Below are 18,537 nucleotides of genomic sequence, written 5' to 3'. Positions count from 1 at the left end.
AGGCTGGGAACGGAGGAGAAACCCATAGAGAAAAAATCCCACACAAGATAACCCTCAGCGAGCCGTACGGTGACGGAGCCCCGGTAAGATTTACTATTAACTTATGGTCAATGTAAACCGCTACTGATGATGAAGAAAGAAAAGAAAAAAGGCGGCCCCGAAGGGGCGCGGGTAGAAGGGGGGTTTATGTAGGGGTTGCTGGGTGGGGACGCTAGGGGCTAGTGGGTGACGAGGCGGGATGGTATAGGGTTGGGGCTTTATATTGTCACGTGATGGTTGCCAAGGAGGTGGTGGAATCACATGCGATTAAGATTGGGAGAGATGGTGGGGTTGGGAGGAATGGTTGTGTATTTTATGGCTGGTATTGATTGGGGTTTGGGTTTGTTTGGTACGGGGTATTGTATGGTAGAAGTTATATTTATGTTTACTTTGTAGGGTAGATGGCTTGTGTGTATATGGATTTTTATGGGATTAGAGTGTTATTTGCAGTGGATATAACCGTTTTAACAGTCAATGAGACGCTGGCGAAAGGAAGGAACTTAATGTAGTAAAGTTCGTTGAGATATTGGTGGAATGTACGAAGTACTCCGTATATAGATCTGTTTTGCTTGGACGTTGTAGTTAACAAATTGATAGGAGATATGTCAGGATTAAGCACATCATACAAACTGACTAGTAGTTACTGTGTCGTATCCTCATTGTTATCTCAAAAGGTCCTCCATTGTAGTCTCTCTATTACATGATATTGTGGTAGGATTAGGAAAATCCTTGCGCAATCTTATCTATATTACGTATCATAGTTCTGTATCGTTGCTATCAATACGCTGCTATTATACCGGTCAATACCCCTGACCCCTGATGCCCGCTGGTCAACTTTCCAAGACAGCCAGTATCAAATGGCCGCAGTGTAAGGCTGTGAACCCAATATTCAGCTATCTTCAGCGTACCCTCACGAGTCTTCATGCCTCATTTAGCGGAGGGGTAACACTGGCGTCATCTCAACGGATGGCGAGCCAGTTGGTTGGCTGCGATGCAATCCTTAAAAAGGCGGAAAAGGAGGGAGGGGTTCAGGGCCCGCCGCCGCCTTCCAATCAGTGAGTCGCTGGCACGAGACCAGCGGCGACATCTTCTCCTCCTCTTCTCCTGTTCTCTTCCTTCTTCGTCATTTCTCTTGCGCTTGCCTCTGAGAGTATCAATTGCCGGCCAATTTGTACTCGTAATCACCCCTTTTCAGACGGCTCACGGACCACACAGGAAAAGCAAATCTCTCCTGTTCGGTCTGGTCTATCACTTCTTAGTAGGTACGTGGGTACCCTTGCTCTATATGTGTTCATTCAACCAAAGGCTACGCCTTATCTTGCCAATAGCAAAGCGCTTGCATCGTGTGGCTGACTTTTGCGTGGAAGAATTCTAGAACGGCTAGACCCTGGTCGACTGTCGCGTACTGATCGATCACCGCCATTTTTTTCCTTCCCTTCCTTTCGACCCCCTTGGATTCTCCCACAACCGCCATAATGCCTTCAGAAGACCGCAAGCCCTTCCGTTACATCCCTCTATCGTACAATCATGCCGACTCTCATGCCTCCGCGCTGCGGCTCATCCTGACACTTAACCCACACTGGGAGGGACCGGACAACAAGATCGAGTTCGTCCGGTTCACCGATGGCATCACAAATACTGTGTGTTCCTCGCAATGTTCTCTTTGCCGGTGCTCGCTGCAAGAGGCAACACCGCCATCCTATGGGACTAACGTGGCTCTAGCTTCTTAAAATCATCAATCGCAAGCCCGGCTTGACCGAGGAGCAGATAGACCAGGAAGCAGTACTGATGCGAGCGTACGGTAACCACACAGAAATCCTCATAGACCGCGAAAGTATGCCACTCGGGGTCACTACTTGCCCCCTCCTCTCTGCCCATTGCGACACATGCTGAGTAGATGCTTCAACTATAGGAGAAACGAGCTCTCATGCTCTTCTTGCCAGCCATGGATTAGCCCCTCCTCTTCTGGCGCGCTTCAACAATGGTCTCCTGTACCGGTTCCTCCGTGGCCGCCCAGCCAGCCCGCAGGACCTTGTCACGCCTTTCGTCTGGCGCGGCGTGGCCAGGAGACTTGCGCAGTGGCATGCGGTGTTGCCCATCAAGGGAGCTGCCGCCCCGCTAATGCCCGCAGAGGACGTGTCCCTGATGCGACATGTAGATGTGGCCACGGCACACTGCCAACAGTTGAAGCACGAGGATATCTCCGTGATCACCCCAAAGCAGCCTGGGCCGAGCATGTGGAGTGTCCTTCAGAAATGGATCCTTGCTCTTCCCACGACCACGGAGGAGCAGCGCCAACGGAGACTTAGTCTGCAAAAGGAGCTGGAGCGGGTTGTCAGCGAGCTAGACGATGGAAAGGGCCTAGGTGATGGTGGGGTACGTAGCGCTAGTCCCTCTTATACGGAACGACCATTTAACCTCACATTAGTTGGTTTTCTCTCACTGTGACCTTCTCTGCGCCAACGTTATTGTGTTGCCCGAAAGCGCCTCTTCGGAAGATGAAACGGCCGTTGTCAACTTCATCGACTACGAATATGCTACCCCTTCACCTGCCGCCTTCGACATCGTCAACCACTTTGCCGAATGGGGTGGTTATGACTGCGACTACAACATGCTGCCTACTCGCTCTGTGCGGCGTGAATTTTTGACCGAATATGTCAAGAGTTACAGCCACCACAAGGGGATCCCTGAGTCATCTCAGGGAGAGATTGTCGACCGACTCTACGAAGACGTCGATCGGTTCCGAGGCATTCCCGGATTTTACTGGTATTTTCCTCCCTCACCTGCTTTATCGACTACATGCTAATCCGAACAGGGGCGTGTGGTCACTCATCCAAGCTCAAATCTCACAGATCGACTTTGACTATGCATCGTACGCCGAGATGCGCCTCGGTGAATACTACGCATGGCGACGGGAGGTAGACGGCTCGCGGACTCAGGCAGGCGAAGAGATGCCCCTCCGAGAGCGACGATGGGCTCAGGAGGCCTAATCGATTCGACCATATATACTGCCATTCCGACTCCCCGTGTACCCTCCTCGAAATCTTTTTGAGATAGCAAGCGATGATCGTTCCAGCGATAGCATAAGCGATTTACAGTCTGGCCGTCTGTCAGAGTTTAACAAAAATTTTGTTGATGGGGTGCGGTATCCCCAAGGGACGGGGTACAGGAAGCACGAATACTTATATTCAACATATTCTTCCCACGAAAATTGGGTGATCACTCGAGTGTGGAACGCCGTTGGGATAGACCGAGATGGTTATGCTGCGGCATTTGTCCCTTTTTCTTGTCTATAGTTACAGATGTTTGATAGATAATATAATCCCTTTATGCCATTATATTCGCCGGTAGAAAGCAACGAAAGACAAGGCAACATACGTCATTGGCACAAGAAAGGAGAATACCAGACAGTGTTGTCAGTTGTCACAGATACACAGCTTGGCTTTCTAAGGATCAACAACCTCCAGAGACACTTGATAGTATCAGATGGTCTGTAGCAATCTACCCACTTGGGCACGGACCCAATTATAGAAAGTGGGTGTGGGTCACGGGCGCTAAATAACTAAACTCCATGACAGCTGAATCAAATGTAGAGAGTAGTTACGTAGAGGCATCTAATCTCCATGGAGACATGTTATTTTCCTCTTTGAATTAGAATAGAAGGCATGCGAATGGAAATTGCTACACTTAAACTCCCTGTATGAATGTGAGTCAGTCATTAACCCATCAAGTCACTGCCCCTGTCTCCTACATATATGTCGACCATGCATCCTTTTTATCGGTGGCTAGGTTAGGCTTTTCTAATCACCAAGATACATCCATAATAGTTAGTATCAGGCACGAGAAAGATCCCTGTTGGTGTACCTTTTCATTAGGCATCCATCCATGGTTTCGGCTCCCACGATTGCCTGGAAGGTTTAAGCCACTCGATGTGGCTGAGACATGCAAGGTCGTACTCTCGACCCTGCGGCTAGAATAATACGCTTATTTGATAAGTTAGTTAGCGCTCTCTCCCACTAAGAAATCACCCGCGCCATTTTTCCGAGGGTAGGAAAATAGCAGTCATATCATGGCGCAGCAATGCAGGAGTACTACTTATTCCGTAGTATCTATCATGCAACTTCCCGGTGCTCATGATTGGTGCCTGTCACACGGGCGCTAATCGCCATCGCCCTCGTACCCTTTCAAACATTCAGCTTTGAGGGCGGGATATGTAGGAGGGCGCTTGTGATGGATCGTCGTAGTGTCACGGGCAACTTCAGTCCGCTGCGATGCACCAATCCCATCCCTTCCCAGTGCCCAAAGTACTTAGCTTAGTTTCTCCCCCCCGCGGCAACTGACTACTAAGTCAGTACTGCTAAAGTTATGGGCGTCTCTCAGCCCTTCGAATGATTTCGGTCATGCACCTGCATCAGGCTGAGCTGACTGGGCTAGATTATAGTTACCTACAGGGTAGTACTTAGTAGCTAAGCTATGCGCCCTTTTCTAATTATATAGAGGCGCCCAGCCTCGTCTTTCGTTCTTCTATTCTTCTTATTCTTTCTGTGTTGCATTGCATTGAGTTTTACTCTTCCACCAGTGACTAACTATAGATCTCTACATTTCATCTAATAAACACGCGCAGCTAATTCCCAAGCATCATGTCCGATCTAATCCGATCAACCACCTTCCAAACACCACAAGAATACTACGCCAGCTTCAAATCCAGACCGAATCTACAAAATGCATTCTGCGACATCGACAACGAATCAAATCTCAAGGCATACTTGAAGCTTCTGAAAGATTCTCAAACCCGCAACTTTGTCCTGGACTTTGGGAATGATGATGCTTGGTGTGCGGTGAATCTCGATCAGGGTGATGTTGCGGCGATGTTGCGGAAGCCTGTATGTACTGCCGATTTGAATGGGTATAAGGGGGGTAGAGTGAATGCTGACGATGAAGGTTTAGAAACCTAGGTGTTTTGGTACGAGGTGGATGTATGTAGGCTGCGGTTTTCTATTTACTCTTAGTCGTCAGGGGGTTTGCTGACTCGTCTATCTAGTAATATCTGGGCTCCGGAGCAACAGAAGGATTTGATCAAGACCCTCACAAATCACTATGGTGTCTCGGAGCGTTTGCAGGGGCTGATGTGTACGGATCCGGTTGAGCGTCCCTCGAAGCCTCAAGTGCCTCCTGAGCCACAGAGGAACAACTTCCGCTCGAATAATATCGATCGCTCGCGCCGTTCTCCTCCGGATGATGTGGAGGGTAATGCCTTGCAAAATCTGAGACATCCAGAGGAAATTGCAGCACTAGCGGCGTTCAGAGGTATTACGTTTGGCAATGTTATTGATCAGATTTGGCACTTTTGCTCGGTGGATTATGGTGCGAGATGTATGTATATTCCTGTATTCGTTGGGGAAGTACTCTAACGTTGACTAGATACTTGTGTCGGGTACAATTCGCTGTTCGTGATTCCTCAAACTGATCAGCATAATGGAAGAGAGTTGCCGGATGGAAAGCGACTATGGACCTGGTTGATCTTGTGTGATGATGGTGAGTAATGCTACTGGTGGCAGAGGATCTGTGCTGACTTGTCAAGGGACGGTCATTTGCATGCAGGAGAATCCATTCCCTGGTCTTTCTGGACCATCAGAGAAGGAGTTGCAAGCGGTGCTCGGCGTAGTCCGCAGGAACATCCAGCTCATCTTTGCGGGCGTCTCGAAGCAGCACTTTGCTTCATCTGAAAGCGATTCGTTGGTGACTATTCGAGTAAGGCCACTTCTGGAGGGTGGTCCAGAACAGGTGAGCATCAAGCAAGAAGATGGCCCGAGCTTGTTGTTCTATTATATATTCGATGACTGGGTTTCATCCTACGCTCTGGTTGCGCAACGTGAACACAAATATGGGGTATCCCTTAACAGGCTGGTAAGTTCATAATGGCGATGGCTTTGTATCTCTCGAAAAGAGCGCTGACACTGTCCAGAGGCAAGACATGTTGTCGAAACCGGAGGTTGACCTCGTTCACGAATTACATCGGCTGGGTAGACAGTTGGCTGTCCTGAGACGTCTTTACCAGAGTTATGAGCTTATCATGATGCGTATACTGCAGAGACAGCGTCTGCTGCGTGATGAAGCCCGGTCAAATCGTCTTCCCATGGCAATGGGACAAAGCTTTGCAGAGAATGATGCGGGGGATACTCGCCACTCGACGCGAGATAGTTTCAGTTTTTCGACCCCAGATGCCGATGTAGGTGTCCAGCTGAGCCCACCTGCCGTGGCTCGGTTTGAACGACTGCTCGATCGCATCAAGCTGTATTGTCTGTCAGAGATTGAGAGCTGTCTGACAGAGAAGGAAAACCTCACTTTCCTGGTAGGTTCATTCATCTCGAAGTCGAAGCAATATGCTGACCGATTCATAGAACTTCAACTTGATTGCACTTAAAGATTCACAAGCCGTTGAGAAACTGACGCGAATTACAATTCTCCTTGCAAAAGTGACCATCCTGTTTTTACCAGTCAGTCTGATGACTGGCTACTTCTCCACCGAACTCCGCAACGTCAAGGGCGAATATACGATCAACCAGTATTGGGTCAGCTTTGCTGTGATCTTGTTCCTGTCGATGGTGCTGCTCTGGATTTTCGGATATGCCAGCGACACCGTGGAAGGCAAGACAATATACCAATCGTTGTCTCGAAGCTTCTTCCGCATGTCGAGAGACCGGGTCTCCCACCGTAGAAACGAGACCCCGGGCGGCACAAGCCATCGATCGTGATGCATCAAGATCTGTATTAGTTGCGATAAGATACCCAGCCTTCAGAATATATAGCACTTCCTGTATACTTCAGCCTGCACACTATGCTGATTACAACCTACAAGCACCGTGCAAGCGTATCCGATGCTCCAGATCTCGAGAGGAGACCAGTCACATGGCCTACTCCACTGCTGCTACTTTATTCCGCAGTGCACGTTTCGAATGGCTCATGACAAGCCGATGCTATGTGATCTGTTTGGCCAGAGTGATATTACCTATCGGGTGCATTTGCCCCATCCAAATCAGGGTCCATCAAAACCCTACCACATGCTCTCGCAATTATTCTCCTAAGGCCCACAGCGATAGCACGAGCCATGACGGCATGGCCTCGAACAACAATGGAGATTCGCGATACGAGTGATTGCATATGACACGCCTTCAAGAGACACGGGGGTGATGCGGCAGTGGCCCGTCGCTATGAGGATCGCTTGCTTATCTGGCACGAGGGATGAATAATAGCATGACGCGTAGTGAGCTGAAAGTGGCCCCTGTGGGTTCCGAGGGCTTGCACGAACCCAAGTGTTTAACGCAACGGCGTACTTTATGCGCGTGAGACGATTCGCCAATCTGCTTAAGAAAGGGACTTAGTGCGATAGCCATCAAATCACGATATTTCCTCTGGAAAATCCTCATCCCTTTCCCATATTCGAGTGTAATTTCAACGACCAGGTGTGAGCACAACCGACATCTACACCCTTCTTGAACTTGCACCCCATAGTAGTGCCACCAAAGGCGATCCACTGGGACGGGGTACCCAGAAAGCCTTGTTCGGGAACCTATCAGGTCTCGGAGTGGGCACCGATCCGGGTGTCTGGACCTTTCCTCGGGACCAAGAGGGGCCCAGGGGGGCAAAGGAGGGAGACAAGTGACTAGGCAGGTGAGTATATTGAGCAGAAGCAAAGAGGCTGTGAACGGGTAGCAGCATTAGACCGTTGTGGGCGACATGAGGATAGGCAACGATGAAGCCCCCATTCCATTTTGGCGTAAAAACGGTACGGAATTGTTTCGTGGGTAAGCCGATCTCGAGGCAAGCAACAGGGATGATTGATTGGTATCAACCGGGAATCCATTGACGGGAAACACCGTGTCCTCTTCTTTCGGGAGCCGCAGTCTGAGTAGGAGGACACACGAGAGCCTAGTCGTCCAGACGGTCTGTGTCTGCTGGATGGTATTAAGTATGGTTGTAAACTCTATTACTATCATAGATTAAATTGATATACACTTGTTGTGTTCAATTGCAATTCATTGTGCCGTTCCAGCTCAGTAGAAGACTTCCTTGTGAACGAGGATAGATTACATAGATGGTATTTTTGACCAGCTGGTTTCGTTAGTGACGGAAGCTACGCCGAGCGGCTGAATTTCTCGACCCAAAAATCCCACCACCTCGTCAAAAAAACCGTCATCTTGCGTACGGAACAGGAAAAAAGACCTGACCTGACCAGCCTGACCACTGACTGACTGACTGACTGACTGATCCCTCACTATCTCCAGCTTGTTCTTGTCTGTGTCGTATCCACGCCTTCCACTCTCCCTCTTTCTCCCTCTCTCTTTCTCCAGCTTCAACCGCAACCTGGTAAGTCCTGCTATATTTCCTTCACTCTCTCTCCCTCCATATCCCTCTCCCTCTGCCCCCCTTCTCCCCACGGCTGGTTCCTCTCCCTTCTGTCACCCGATCACTCTATTTCCTTCCTCTCCTTTCCTTAACGGCCACCGCTTTCTCCCCCTGATTTGTCTTGCCCGCCGTGTTTCCCCGGCGTGACTACCTTAACCTGATTACCTTCGCCCCTCGTCCACCACTCCATTCCATCCGTCATACCACTTGCCCTTTTGCCCTTATACTATATTTCCCCCTCCTTTGCCCGACGTCACTAGGTCTGTGATCTATCGCTTGACCCTTTCTCTCACTTCTATCCTCTCCGACCGTGCGGTGTGGATCTTGCACACCCTGGACTCTCTTGGTCAGGTTGATTCTAACATCGCATTCTCATCCCTAGACCTTTGAATCTCTCACAACCGCCGTCATGGGTCTCACCTTCTCCAAGTTGTTCGATCGGCTATGGGGCCGCAAGGAGATGCGTATTCTGATGGTCGGTCTCGACGCCGCCGGTAAAACCACCATCCTGTATAAGCTCAAGTTGGGTGAAATCGTCACCACCATCCCCACGATTGGTCAGTCCTCTCCCTCCCTCTCCTCGGCCCAGACAGAGCAGAACGTGGCATCGATCAATAGTTGGGCTTGACTCAACGACGAAACGGAACGATATTGTGCCTGGAATGCAGTTCATATCACGACGGGAAAATATAACTGACAGGTGTTGTTCTGGTGCTGTGCAGGTTTCAACGTCGAGACCGTCGAATACAAGAACATTCAGTTCACCGTCTGGGACGTCGGTGGTCAGGACAAGATCCGTCCTCTCTGGAGACACTACTTCCAGAACACCCAGGGTATCATTTTCGTTGTCGACAGCAATGACCGTGACCGTATCGTCGAGGCCCGTGAGGAGTTGCAGCGCATGTTGAACGAGGATGAACTCCGCGACGCCCTTCTCCTGGTGTTCGCCAACAAGCAAGATTTGCCGGTATGCTTGAAATCTATTTCCCGTGCAACAACTTGGGCGCCTAAACAGTGGATATTGACCGTTTGATTTCTTTTTTGCTTAGAACGCCATGAGCCCTGCCGAGATCACTCAGCAGCTTGGTCTGCAGAGCCTCACCCGCCGCCCTTGGGTAAGTTATACCCCTCTCGCATATCGACACCTGAGGTGTCGATCCCCGAGTATCGACCCAACTAACGCGCTTGCTTCCTTCTTTCTAGTACATCCAATCTACCTGCGCCACGACTGGTGACGGTCTGTACGAGGGTCTGGAGTGGCTGGCTGAGACGCTGCGGAAAACGAACCGCGACTAAACTGATCATCTAATGAGTGGAAGAATACCTGGAAGTTTGTGAAACTGGGAGTTGCGGATGCTGGATGGGGAACCGGGGCCGGCAAAGTCACCTCGTGTAGGGGAAAGGGATTATGCTTGCTAAACTTGGTGGTTCTTGTATGTTCTCTAACGGCTCTTCATTCCTCTATGCTATTAGCTTTTACTTTTTTTTATCATCTCTTTTGTCACCCTGGCGCCGCCCGATTCTTTTTTTTACGACTTCTTCTCTGCCTTTGTGCTTCTCAACCGCATGCTGTTTCCTTTCCCCCTTCTTCTCGACTTGCAGCAGAATGAGGGGGAAACGGGAACAAGGGACAAAAATGGGAAAAAGGAAGGCAGTATATCCATGGACTGGGCTGTGATGCATTTGGCCCGAGAATGAGAATGAGAATGTAGAACGAATGCATGTAGTGGCCGGTTTTCTTTTACTTTCGTGAGTTGTGATAACATCTTTATAAATATAACATGACTATGACTATGACTATTACTATGTTACTATCGAGTGCAGTCTATCCATCTTTCAGATTCCTCCCTCCGGTCTTTTATGTATCCGTCCCACACCCCACATCTCCCATTCCAGCTATTATTCCCAAAATGCTTACTATATATATGTGAACTGATATATACTACCATGTATATACAGTGTATATAGTATATGATTATTAAGTTTCACCGGCATCCCTCCACAACTTGACGACGAACAGGTCCACCCTCTCCCCGCTTTGGCGTCTTCTGCTGGACCAACTCCTCCCCGCTCACCCACCACGCCGCGGCACGAATGATCTTCAAGACGCATTCCAACTCCTCCCGATTCCGTGGTGCATAGATCATGACGAACCCCGTCGGCACGGTCCTTAAATAACACCACCACCAGCTCTCCCGCGTCAACGGATGTCGCTGGCCCCAGCCCCGCTCAATCACTGCTTTCACGTCTGCCGGATGCAGGGTTAAATGCAGACTTCCGTCGCTGGGGTGTGCGTGGCATACTTCCCCGTTGCAGGTGCGGCGATGACGCCATTGTTGGTTGCGGGACATCATCAGCGAGGAGATGTCGCGGTCCTTGAGCGTACTACCTACTACACCCTGTTGTTGCTGGGTGCTGGTGCTGGTGGTGGGTGTGAGTGTGTCGGTGCTGGAGCAGAACATGCCCGTGCTGTGTTTTTCGAAACAGGAGGTCCCTTCGTAGAGGGTCTCGGGGTTGTAGGATACTAGGTTCTGGATCTCGGTTGAGAGGGTTTCGTACATGGCTGGACTGGCTTTTTGCGTCATTTGGCGCTGGGGAGCGATTCCGGCGACGGTAGGGCGCGGGCCATGGCGTTGAGGGAGGTTGCTGGAGTTGAGGAGGCCGGTCTTGGGGAGGAGGGTCAATGGGAGCGAGGGTGGTTCAAGGGGGTCCCTGATTGTGAAGAGCCGGAGGAGGCAGATGCGGAGGTAGCCTGTCGGGGTTGAGGGAGTGCCGCCGGGCCCGAGGGCGAGGAAGGCTTGATAGTCTTTGTGGATACGGTGGAGGAGGAATATGGTTGGCACGAGGAGGATTGGTAGGAGGAGGAAAATGCTGTCCAGGGGTGGACTGTAGGTGTGGGTGGTTGTCGGGTGTTCCTGTTTGGTGTTAATAGAGGTTTGCTGGGGGAGCAACAAGGAGGTACAGACCATGGTCGTCAATTAAGATTGATGTGGTGAAGTCTAGTGCTGCTTGGGTGGGAGAAAGGGTACAGACGAGTGGTATAGATTCAATCTCAATTGACTTCAAGTCGGGAGAGCTGCATACCTCCGGGAGTATGCGATTTACTTTCTCGTTTTATAGTTAGTCGTCGGCATGAAGACCGCAGGTGCCACGATACTGGACGGACCCAGTTGATATTGAATGGCCGGGGAAGCAATCCGCACTGTCCGTCGGGGCATCGAGACCTCCTGATCAAGAACCTGAACTTGCTGGGTGCAGCGTGCATGGCCAGGTGGGCCAATCATCACCGTTGCATCACACACCGCAAGTACCGCGAGGCGAAAGCTGTAAAGCCGACAAAGAGGATTGATCACCGTAGTTTATAGGGGACAGCAATCTGGTGCCACCTATTTAGTGTGTGATTAAATGGTGGCCATCATGAGATCTTGGAACACGAGAGGGATCATCGTCACTGTGATGTATGACGACAGCGATTCCAATGGGAGTGATTTCGGGAACTAAAAGTAAAGCAAATATCAACTAGTGTGTTAGTTTCCGCAGCGTCCATTCGGTCAGCAACGGCATGCCGACCCAGTCAGCGGGTGACTTTTCCTATCCCTTTTGAGAGTTCCCTCACGAGGCATTGCTCCCAGTCGGGCACATTCTTGCTCAATGCGTTTAGGCTTGGCCGTTGTTAGGCTTTCATGGCTGGCGGCGGAATGTGAATTGGAATTTGGGCGTGTGGAGAGAAAGCCGGGGTAACATTGTGGGCCCGTGGGTAAGGTCATGCTGGACTCGATGCTTGGTTTTTCTTCTTATAAGGAGGCTCAGACCCATCCTGCCGGAAGTCCACGACTGTGTTGTCAGTTATATTGGGTCAATTGACAATTGGAGAGTAGTCCTACCGCCGTTGCCGATGAACTGTGTAAGTTGGTCATGCTGGGGAGACTTGAGCTGGAAGTCGGGTATACTCAGTAGTCCAGGTGAGGCGGCCAGCGTCGGATAAAGGAGAATAGTGCAGATGCACCTTGCAGATCAATGGGGAAGGCACGAGGATGGTGTTTTGTGTTTTTTGTGTGTGACTCCTGCCTGGTCGTTGTTCTTCTGATTGTTCTTGTCTTCTGTTCTAGTGTTGCTTCTGTTTGCCTGATCAGTCACACTGATGCCTCAGGCGATAAGCTCCCATTCCTGGACTAGCTCATCATGAATACCTCTAACCGCATATGGACAGCACAAGACATTCCATCCCAAATGATGAGTTTCGTTGTATTCCTAGATGATCTGAAGGCAACTTCACCATGTCTGCATCTCAGAGTGCTTCAACATTGTAAAGCATCATCAAGTTTCCTCTCAGCTACTCAAGGCGCCTTACAGATTCGAGACAGCCCTCATGCCTTGCGCCAAGCCGTCCTGCCGGACTAGTGCATCAGCACGGCCGTCTCTTGGGCAACGCTTCCTGGCCGATCTACCAAACAGCTCGCTATGCCATTGCCTGGCGGTAATCACTGTTTTGTTGTTATCGAGGTTGGATACGGGGTTGCTCTCGCCATCATTACCTGTTAACTGGCTTGGGATCCACTGGCCTTGATCAGTGGTCACTCTGGGGTTTCTGTGGCTAATACTGGTTTGTTTGCGTTCACTGCTTTTATAGTAGTGGTATACCACTCTAGCAAGCGGACCATCGCAGACGTGCGCAACAGTCGCACGCCTATCCTCGGGCCCAGTCACGCTGAGTGTACACTCACCGCAGCAATTGCATGCTGATTCAGAGAGATTCAACTCCTGAGCATTCTTTTCTCCGAACCTTGATGCCGTTCTATTGATCGCCTGATCCACTCGCATACCTCTGACGTCGCCACCATCTCCTCCTTTCCATGCGAGCATAGATCCCCGCCATGCCTGCCCGTTCGAAGAGGTATCAGGTCGATGCATCATCACCCTATTCAAGCGACAGTCGCGATGTCGTCGACATTGAGAAGCAACCATCGCGGCCGAGGCGTCACTACCGTCGCGATAGCTACAGCTCGTATGATTCGGACAGTGAAGATGACTCGGCGAGCACCTCCTCAGTGGCTTCTTATCGGCCCATGCTGAACAGAGCGCCTGTGGCCCCCGCGCGCCGTTCTCGCAGCAAGGCAGGCTATCGCATTCCCAATCGGATCATGAGATGGCTCTGTCTTGCGCTCCTGGCCTTCTTGGTTCTGTTTATCTGCACTTTGTTCCGCTTTACCTTTCTTTCAGCTGTCACCCGCGTCAATGTTCCGTTACCCAAGCCCGCCGCAAAGCCAGCACAGTGGGAAAGTTTCCCTTTCCTGAAACGCTACCATGGCGGTATCCGGTCCTTGGTATCGCGAAGCGAACATGTGCCGGAGTATCCCAATGATAACCCGGAAGTTTTGGGCGTTGAAACCGTGGAGGATGCGAATGATACCATTATTCAAGCCCGGGACCAGACACTGCCGCTCTCCAGCTCAATCTTCAATCCGTATCCCGACTACTCGTCTACGGAATATGTCGAAAAGTATGGCGAGAAGCGAGATTGTTTCCTTGATGAGGACGAGACCCTACGAGTTCCTCTGGTGCGCCACTACCCTGGTGTACCTCGTGGGTTTCCAGATGCAATCATGGGCTCCAACGAGATGATCGGTATTCAGGATGACATTTGCTTTGACCGTTTTGGACGTCTAGGTCCGTACGGCCTAGGCTACAGCGTGCGAAAGGGTGGTATCGGAGCGGGCCTCGAAGGCGATCGTGAGGGCGCGGAGGGTGTTTGGGACGACGTTCCGCCAGTTGACTTTCGTCGAGTCGACTGGGCAGCTGCGCAGAATCGATGCTTGGCCTCTAACAGTCACCGGTTCCGCGACCTTCCTGCGTCGCAATCCGACCGCTTTCGTACTATGTCTGTGGGTGCGCCAGATGTCAAGGAGGCGCCTCGGGACAAGGCACAGTCTGATGCTGAAAGGTCCTATCTACCCCGGACAGCATTCGTGATCCGCACGTGGCATGATTTCCACTACACCCCTGACGACGTCCTGTATCTGCGAGCTCTCATTTCCGAGCTGTCACTGCTGTCCGGCGGCGAATACACCATTCATTTCCTGGTCCAGGTCCGAGACGAAACACTCCAGGTTTGGGCCGACGACGATGTGTACGAGCGCGTGCTGAACGAGGCCCTACCAGCCGAATTCCGCGGCATGGCTACCCTCTGGTCAGAGCGGCAGATGAATCTCATGTATCCTGGCCTGGAAGAGACATGGGCCCGCGGGCTATCCGTGCACGGCGTATACCGCAGCACCTACATGCCCATGCAATACTTTGCGCACCAGCACCCCGGATACGACTACTACTGGAACTGGGAAATGGACGCCCGGTACACCGGCCACTGGTACCACCTCTTCGACAAGGTCATCAACTGGGCCCGAGCCCAACCACGCAAGGGCCTTTGGGAGAGAAACGCCCGATTCTACATCCCCTCGGTGCACGGTACCTGGGAAGACTTCCGCCAGATGGTCCGCGTCCAGACCGACATCGGCACCAACAGTCCCAACAACCTCTGGAGTGCCGCCAGTGCCTCTCGACCCGGTCCAGACCGAACCCCAGAGAACCTGAAAGCGCAACAGCAACAACAAGGCGACAAGCCAGTCTGGGGTCCCGAACGGCCCAGCGAACCTGACATCCTCGAAGTCCCCTCCGAAGGCATCCCACCCACCACGAATGACAAAGACCGCTACGAATGGGGCGTCGACGAAGAAGCCGACCTCATCGTCTTTAACCCCCTCTTCGACCCCGAAGGCACAACCTGGCCCCTCCGCGACGATGTCACCGGCTACGACCGCACCACGGGGCTTCCTCCCCGCCGCGCCTCTATCATCACCGCCTCCCGTCTCTCCAACAAACTCCTCCAAACCATGCACCACGAAACCATCCACAAGCGCCACACCATGTTCTCCGAAATGTGGCCCGCCACCACAGCCCTCCACCACGGATTCAAAGCCGTCTACGTGCCCCACTCAGTGTACATTGACCGCCGCTGGCCGACACAGTACCTCGAATCGGTATTCAATGCCGGCCGGAACGGTGCGTCTGGTGGTGCGCGCACTTCTGTCTTCGGCGACAGGGAACATAACTTCCGCGGCTCGACGTGGTTCTATTCAGCTGGATTTGCGCCGAATTTGTGGAAACGTTGGCTGGGGTATAAGGTGGATAATGAGGGGGGTGAGCAGGCGGAGATGGCCGGTGAGGGGAGGATGTGTTTGCCGCCGATGCTGTTGCATCCAGTTAAGGAGGTGGAGATGATTATTGATGATGGGGAGGAGAGGGGGGATGAATAGTTTCTTATCTCGTATTGATGATGGATGTTTTGGGATGATTCACATTTGAATGACTGGTGAATGGCGTTGGGATAAACGAATGACTAATGTATGTATGTATATGATGGTTATGCTAGAAGTTATGTATGTACTGTATATGAATTTTATTTACACTGTGTGTATAGATTGCAGTAAGAAGGGAGAATTGGAACGGACCTCATAATATATTTCAGCCCTCCGTATAGTAGTACTATGAATATCAAGGACTAGTTATCATTGAATACCAGGTATATCCAAATCTAAACCAAGGTTATCCCAATCCCAAATCTGACTCAGGTCACTCAGATCCAGATCCAGATCCATGCTGGGAACGCCATCTAGACCTTGTCCATTCGCATACGCGTGCATATCACGGTGCATTCCAGATAAGTCGAGTCCTGGCAGTGACAGGGATATACCATTATTCTGTTCACTTGTAGCATTGTCTTCCGACGAAGAACGTCCTACATCATCGCTATCATCACTGGTAGATGTAGAAGTTGCTGTAGCAGGAGACCTCTGCGCCCAGATCACCTCCCTCTCCTCCGCAGAGAGAGAAATATTACCCACAATCTTCGCAAGAACAGCATAACAAGTAGCGCCTGTTTTGGCCGTTCTGGCGACATCTTTCAATGTACTTAAGGATAGAGATATCGAGTCGAGTACCTTCTCTCGTTGAGGAAGGTCTCGATGTTTATCATGGATAAGTGCGGAGCAGAGATATGCAGCCGTGTCGAAGATTAGGAACGGTGCGAAGTGGAATTTGCCATTTGCGGGGAGGAGTTGGGATTGGAGTTGCTGGGCCGAGAGCATTAGGTTCAGGGCGCAGGATACGGCGGTTGGTTGGAGGGACTTTTCGAGGGTGGGTGTATTCTGGGTGGAGGGGTCGATGGTGAGACAGGGTTTCAGGGGCATGAAGGTGACCATGTGGGCTAGGGCGTGAAGTTGGTGGCGTTGCATTGGTATGTAGGCATGGGTGTGGTCATGGGTTGTGTCGGGGTTTGCGAGGCGGAAGATTGGGGGGAAGGTTTCGGTCCATCGGGTGACTTCCTGTTGGATGGCGACGGCTTGGTTCGGTGATAGGATGCCGCTCATGACACCGGGGATTTTGGAGATTCTCTGTCCTAGTTGGCATTGGAGGGATATGGATGTGACTGGCGAGGGTGTGTTTGCTTCTGTGTTGGATGTCTCGAGTCGTAGGTTGGGTAGTTCGAAGGAACAGTAGCTGCTGTTGATGATGAATGGTCGCGATAGGAGGAGGGATATTTGCCTGCAGGATTAGTATGGCACATTTGGAAGGGTGGTGGGCTTACCAGTCCCAGGTGTAGAGGAGACACCATATTCGTCTTCTCATCTCCCGTTCGAATTCAGATACCTTTGCTTTGGAGGAACTCCGGTGCATTCCTATTGCGGATCAGTATCCGACTGGCTAGATGTACGAGGGCACTGACCTAGTTCTTGGGCCTCGTGGATTGCAGATCCCAAGGCATGCCATGACTCGACAAATAATGCTTCGGTCTTGTACCATATTGCACCAAGGAAGAGTTGTTGTACTTGTGTTAATCCACCTTTGCCTGGTCCAATGGTATTGCTGAGTTGCTTAGCAGCATGATGGTACTGTTCGGAAAGACTGGTATAGTTTTCACCCAAGTCACTCTCCAATTGCTGCCGTGTTTCGACATCCAAGTAGAGAATAGCGCAGGCGCAAACATGCAGTAGCAGGGCTGTAAAGGCGGGCGTCAATGACTGGCCATTAGCTTTCCCTGACCACCACGTTGCATAATCGTGTGAGAAAGTCGGTGGGTAGAGACAATAGTACTGGTCGTTCATCTCACTCAGGAAATACTGAACCAGGATATCTGACACAAGTCGCACAGGTAAGCAAGCTATCACGAAGAGCCACCGCCACATTTACCTGTATAAGGTTTGGGGGGAATAGTGCGAATTGCTTTTTCCACCTCGGGCGATACGAGTCCATGTGAGGGCGATAGTGCGGCTGATTGCTATAGCCAGAAGTACTTAGCATATGGCCAGTTCTAGACGAACTTGCAGTCTTACATATTGCTCAGCGCCATTTGGGAGTAGATCGTCGTTATCGGGGAGGTATCCCAGCATGCGGAAATCGTCACCGGTGGCAATGCCCGACACGACTGATTCCGTCCGGCTATGTCCATCGTCGCTCGAAGAGACGTCTATGGCCCTGCGAGCGTCAACAGTGGTCTAGGTCAATCTAGGCAACTACATGAGCGGACCTTGGGTTATTACAGACAGGCTTAGCCTTGAGCACCTTCTTTGGGGCGAATTTACAGAGATGAGCGATCCTTCGTGCTTGACAGTGATTGCAGGGCCATTCCCGGCTACACTATACACCGTTTGTTAGTACGTGTACTTCAGCTGCTCAAGATCATAGGCTCGGATGCTTGCCTTTTGCTTCCGACGCTGGCACTCAGTGCATGCGGTAGCCAAGCGGACCGACTTTGCGGGAGCCTGAGCTTGGGCCATAGCCGCTAGGGGAATTTGTGACTGAAGATGCAGCGGAGCATTCCAGGATCCTGGAAACTGGGATCGATGGGGAGGAGAGGAGCAGTGAGCAGTGTAGATGGGACTAGTGGAATGGTGGAAGTATGAAGAGTCGCGATCTGGCGGTGATGACCCACTGTCATGTGAGGATTAGTCAGGCTGCCGATTGCCTCACTTTATCTGCAACCAAGTCACTAGTTAGTACTTAACTATTTCTTGATGTTTATAGAAGAATAGCTGTAGC

General features: G+C 51.2%; 7 protein-coding genes across 7 annotated transcripts; 5 read left to right on the top strand and 2 right to left on the bottom strand.

Annotated features, from left to right (window-relative positions):
• The first annotated feature begins 1,225 nt into the window (after positions 1 to 1,225).
• ASPBRDRAFT_41529 (putative ethanolamine kinase) lies at positions 1,226 to 3,374 on the top strand. Its single transcript, XM_067624589.1, has 6 exons — positions 1,226 to 1,301; positions 1,407 to 1,679; positions 1,762 to 1,873; positions 1,952 to 2,415; positions 2,468 to 2,805; positions 2,855 to 3,374. Exons 2-6 carry the CDS (start codon positions 1,515 to 1,517, stop codon positions 3,027 to 3,029), a joined length of 1,254 nt encoding a protein of 417 aa, XP_067481054.1. The 5' UTR covers positions 1,226 to 1,301; positions 1,407 to 1,514; the 3' UTR covers positions 3,030 to 3,374.
• A 1,305-nt stretch (positions 3,375 to 4,679) lies between these two features.
• Positions 4,680 to 6,794, top strand: ASPBRDRAFT_28983 (uncharacterized protein; the record flags this gene model as incomplete). The annotated part of the gene is made up of 7 exons (XM_067622590.1): positions 4,680 to 4,922; positions 4,987 to 5,015; positions 5,081 to 5,412; positions 5,461 to 5,574; positions 5,600 to 5,946; positions 5,987 to 6,391; positions 6,441 to 6,794. 7 exons carry the CDS (start codon positions 4,680 to 4,682, stop codon positions 6,792 to 6,794), a joined length of 1,824 nt encoding a protein of 607 aa, XP_067481053.1.
• A 2,032-nt stretch (positions 6,795 to 8,826) lies between these two features.
• arfA (putative ADP-ribosylation factor) lies at positions 8,827 to 9,933 on the top strand. Its single transcript, XM_067624587.1, has 4 exons — positions 8,827 to 9,002; positions 9,168 to 9,412; positions 9,495 to 9,560; positions 9,649 to 9,933. Exons 1-4 carry the CDS (start codon positions 8,855 to 8,857, stop codon positions 9,739 to 9,741), a joined length of 552 nt encoding a protein of 183 aa, XP_067481052.1. The 5' UTR covers positions 8,827 to 8,854; the 3' UTR covers positions 9,742 to 9,933.
• Positions 9,899 to 11,414, bottom strand: ASPBRDRAFT_53903 (uncharacterized protein; the record flags this gene model as incomplete). Its single annotated transcript, XM_067627139.1, has 3 exons — positions 9,899 to 9,911; positions 10,507 to 11,316; positions 11,398 to 11,414. The coding sequence occupies 3 exons, from the start codon at positions 11,412 to 11,414 to the stop codon at positions 9,899 to 9,901; spliced, it is 840 nt and encodes a 279-aa protein (XP_067481051.1).
• A 670-nt stretch (positions 11,415 to 12,084) lies between these two features.
• On the top strand, positions 12,085 to 12,716 carry ASPBRDRAFT_41520 (uncharacterized protein). The gene has a single exon (XM_067624586.1). It carries the CDS (start codon positions 12,463 to 12,465, stop codon positions 12,619 to 12,621), a length of 159 nt encoding a protein of 52 aa, XP_067481050.1. The 5' UTR covers positions 12,085 to 12,462; the 3' UTR covers positions 12,622 to 12,716.
• A 603-nt stretch (positions 12,717 to 13,319) lies between these two features.
• On the top strand, positions 13,320 to 15,755 carry ASPBRDRAFT_28980 (DUF3405 domain-containing protein; the record flags this gene model as incomplete). Its single annotated transcript, XM_067622589.1, has 1 exon — positions 13,320 to 15,755. One exon carries the CDS (start codon positions 13,320 to 13,322, stop codon positions 15,753 to 15,755), a length of 2,436 nt encoding a protein of 811 aa, XP_067481049.1.
• Positions 15,756 to 15,928: 173 nt separating this feature from the next.
• On the bottom strand, positions 15,929 to 18,366 carry ASPBRDRAFT_41516 (uncharacterized protein). The gene is made up of 7 exons (XM_067624585.1): positions 18,198 to 18,366; positions 18,026 to 18,135; positions 17,832 to 17,973; positions 17,689 to 17,776; positions 17,225 to 17,632; positions 17,087 to 17,177; positions 15,929 to 17,043 (listed from the first exon to the last, which is right to left on the bottom strand). The coding sequence occupies exons 1-7, from the start codon at positions 18,273 to 18,275 to the stop codon at positions 16,008 to 16,010; spliced, it is 1,953 nt and encodes a 650-aa protein (XP_067481048.1). The 5' UTR covers positions 18,276 to 18,366; the 3' UTR covers positions 15,929 to 16,007.
• Between the last annotated feature and the right edge of the window lie 171 nt (positions 18,367 to 18,537).

The sequence above is a fragment of the Aspergillus brasiliensis genome, assembly GCF_001889945.1.
Source record: "Aspergillus brasiliensis CBS 101740 unplaced genomic scaffold ASPBRscaffold_4, whole genome shotgun sequence".
NCBI classification, from domain to species: Eukaryota; Fungi; Ascomycota; class Eurotiomycetes; order Eurotiales; family Aspergillaceae; genus Aspergillus; species Aspergillus brasiliensis.
The sequence above is the reverse complement of the archived record's forward strand: the minus strand, read 5'-3'. Positions and strand labels throughout refer to the sequence as shown.

Excerpts from the sequence above, each read along its gene's own strand:
- arfA (XM_067624587.1), top strand. The coding sequence starts at position 8,855 with ATGGGTCTCACCTTCTCCAAGTTGTTCGATCGGCTATGGGGCCGCAAG. Across the intron at positions 9,413-9,494 it reads CCAACAAGCAAGATTTGCCG|AACGCCATGAGCCCTGCCGA; the intron begins GTATGCTTGAAA and ends TTTTTTGCTTAG. Across the intron at positions 9,561-9,648 it reads GCCTCACCCGCCGCCCTTGG|TACATCCAATCTACCTGCGC; the intron begins GTAAGTTATACC and ends CCTTCTTTCTAG.
- ASPBRDRAFT_41516 (XM_067624585.1), bottom strand. The coding sequence starts at position 18,275 with ATGGCCCAAGCTCAGGCTCCCGCAAAGTCGGTCCGCTTGGCTACCGCA. Across the intron at positions 17,974-18,025 it reads CCTGTCTGTAATAACCCAAG|GGCCATAGACGTCTCTTCGA; the intron begins GTCCGCTCATGT and ends TGACGCTCGCAG. Across the intron at positions 17,044-17,086 it reads CTCCTCTACACCTGGGACTG|GCAAATATCCCTCCTCCTAT; the intron begins GTAAGCCCACCA and ends CTAATCCTGCAG.
- ASPBRDRAFT_41520 (XM_067624586.1), top strand. The coding sequence starts at position 12,463 with ATGGGGAAGGCACGAGGATGGTGTTTTGTGTTTTTTGTGTGTGACTCC.
- ASPBRDRAFT_41529 (XM_067624589.1), top strand. The coding sequence starts at position 1,515 with ATGCCTTCAGAAGACCGCAAGCCCTTCCGTTACATCCCTCTATCGTAC. Across the intron at positions 1,680-1,761 it reads CCGATGGCATCACAAATACT|CTTCTTAAAATCATCAATCG; the intron begins GTGTGTTCCTCG and ends ACGTGGCTCTAG. Across the intron at positions 2,416-2,467 it reads AGGGCCTAGGTGATGGTGGG|TTGGTTTTCTCTCACTGTGA; the intron begins GTACGTAGCGCT and ends ACCTCACATTAG.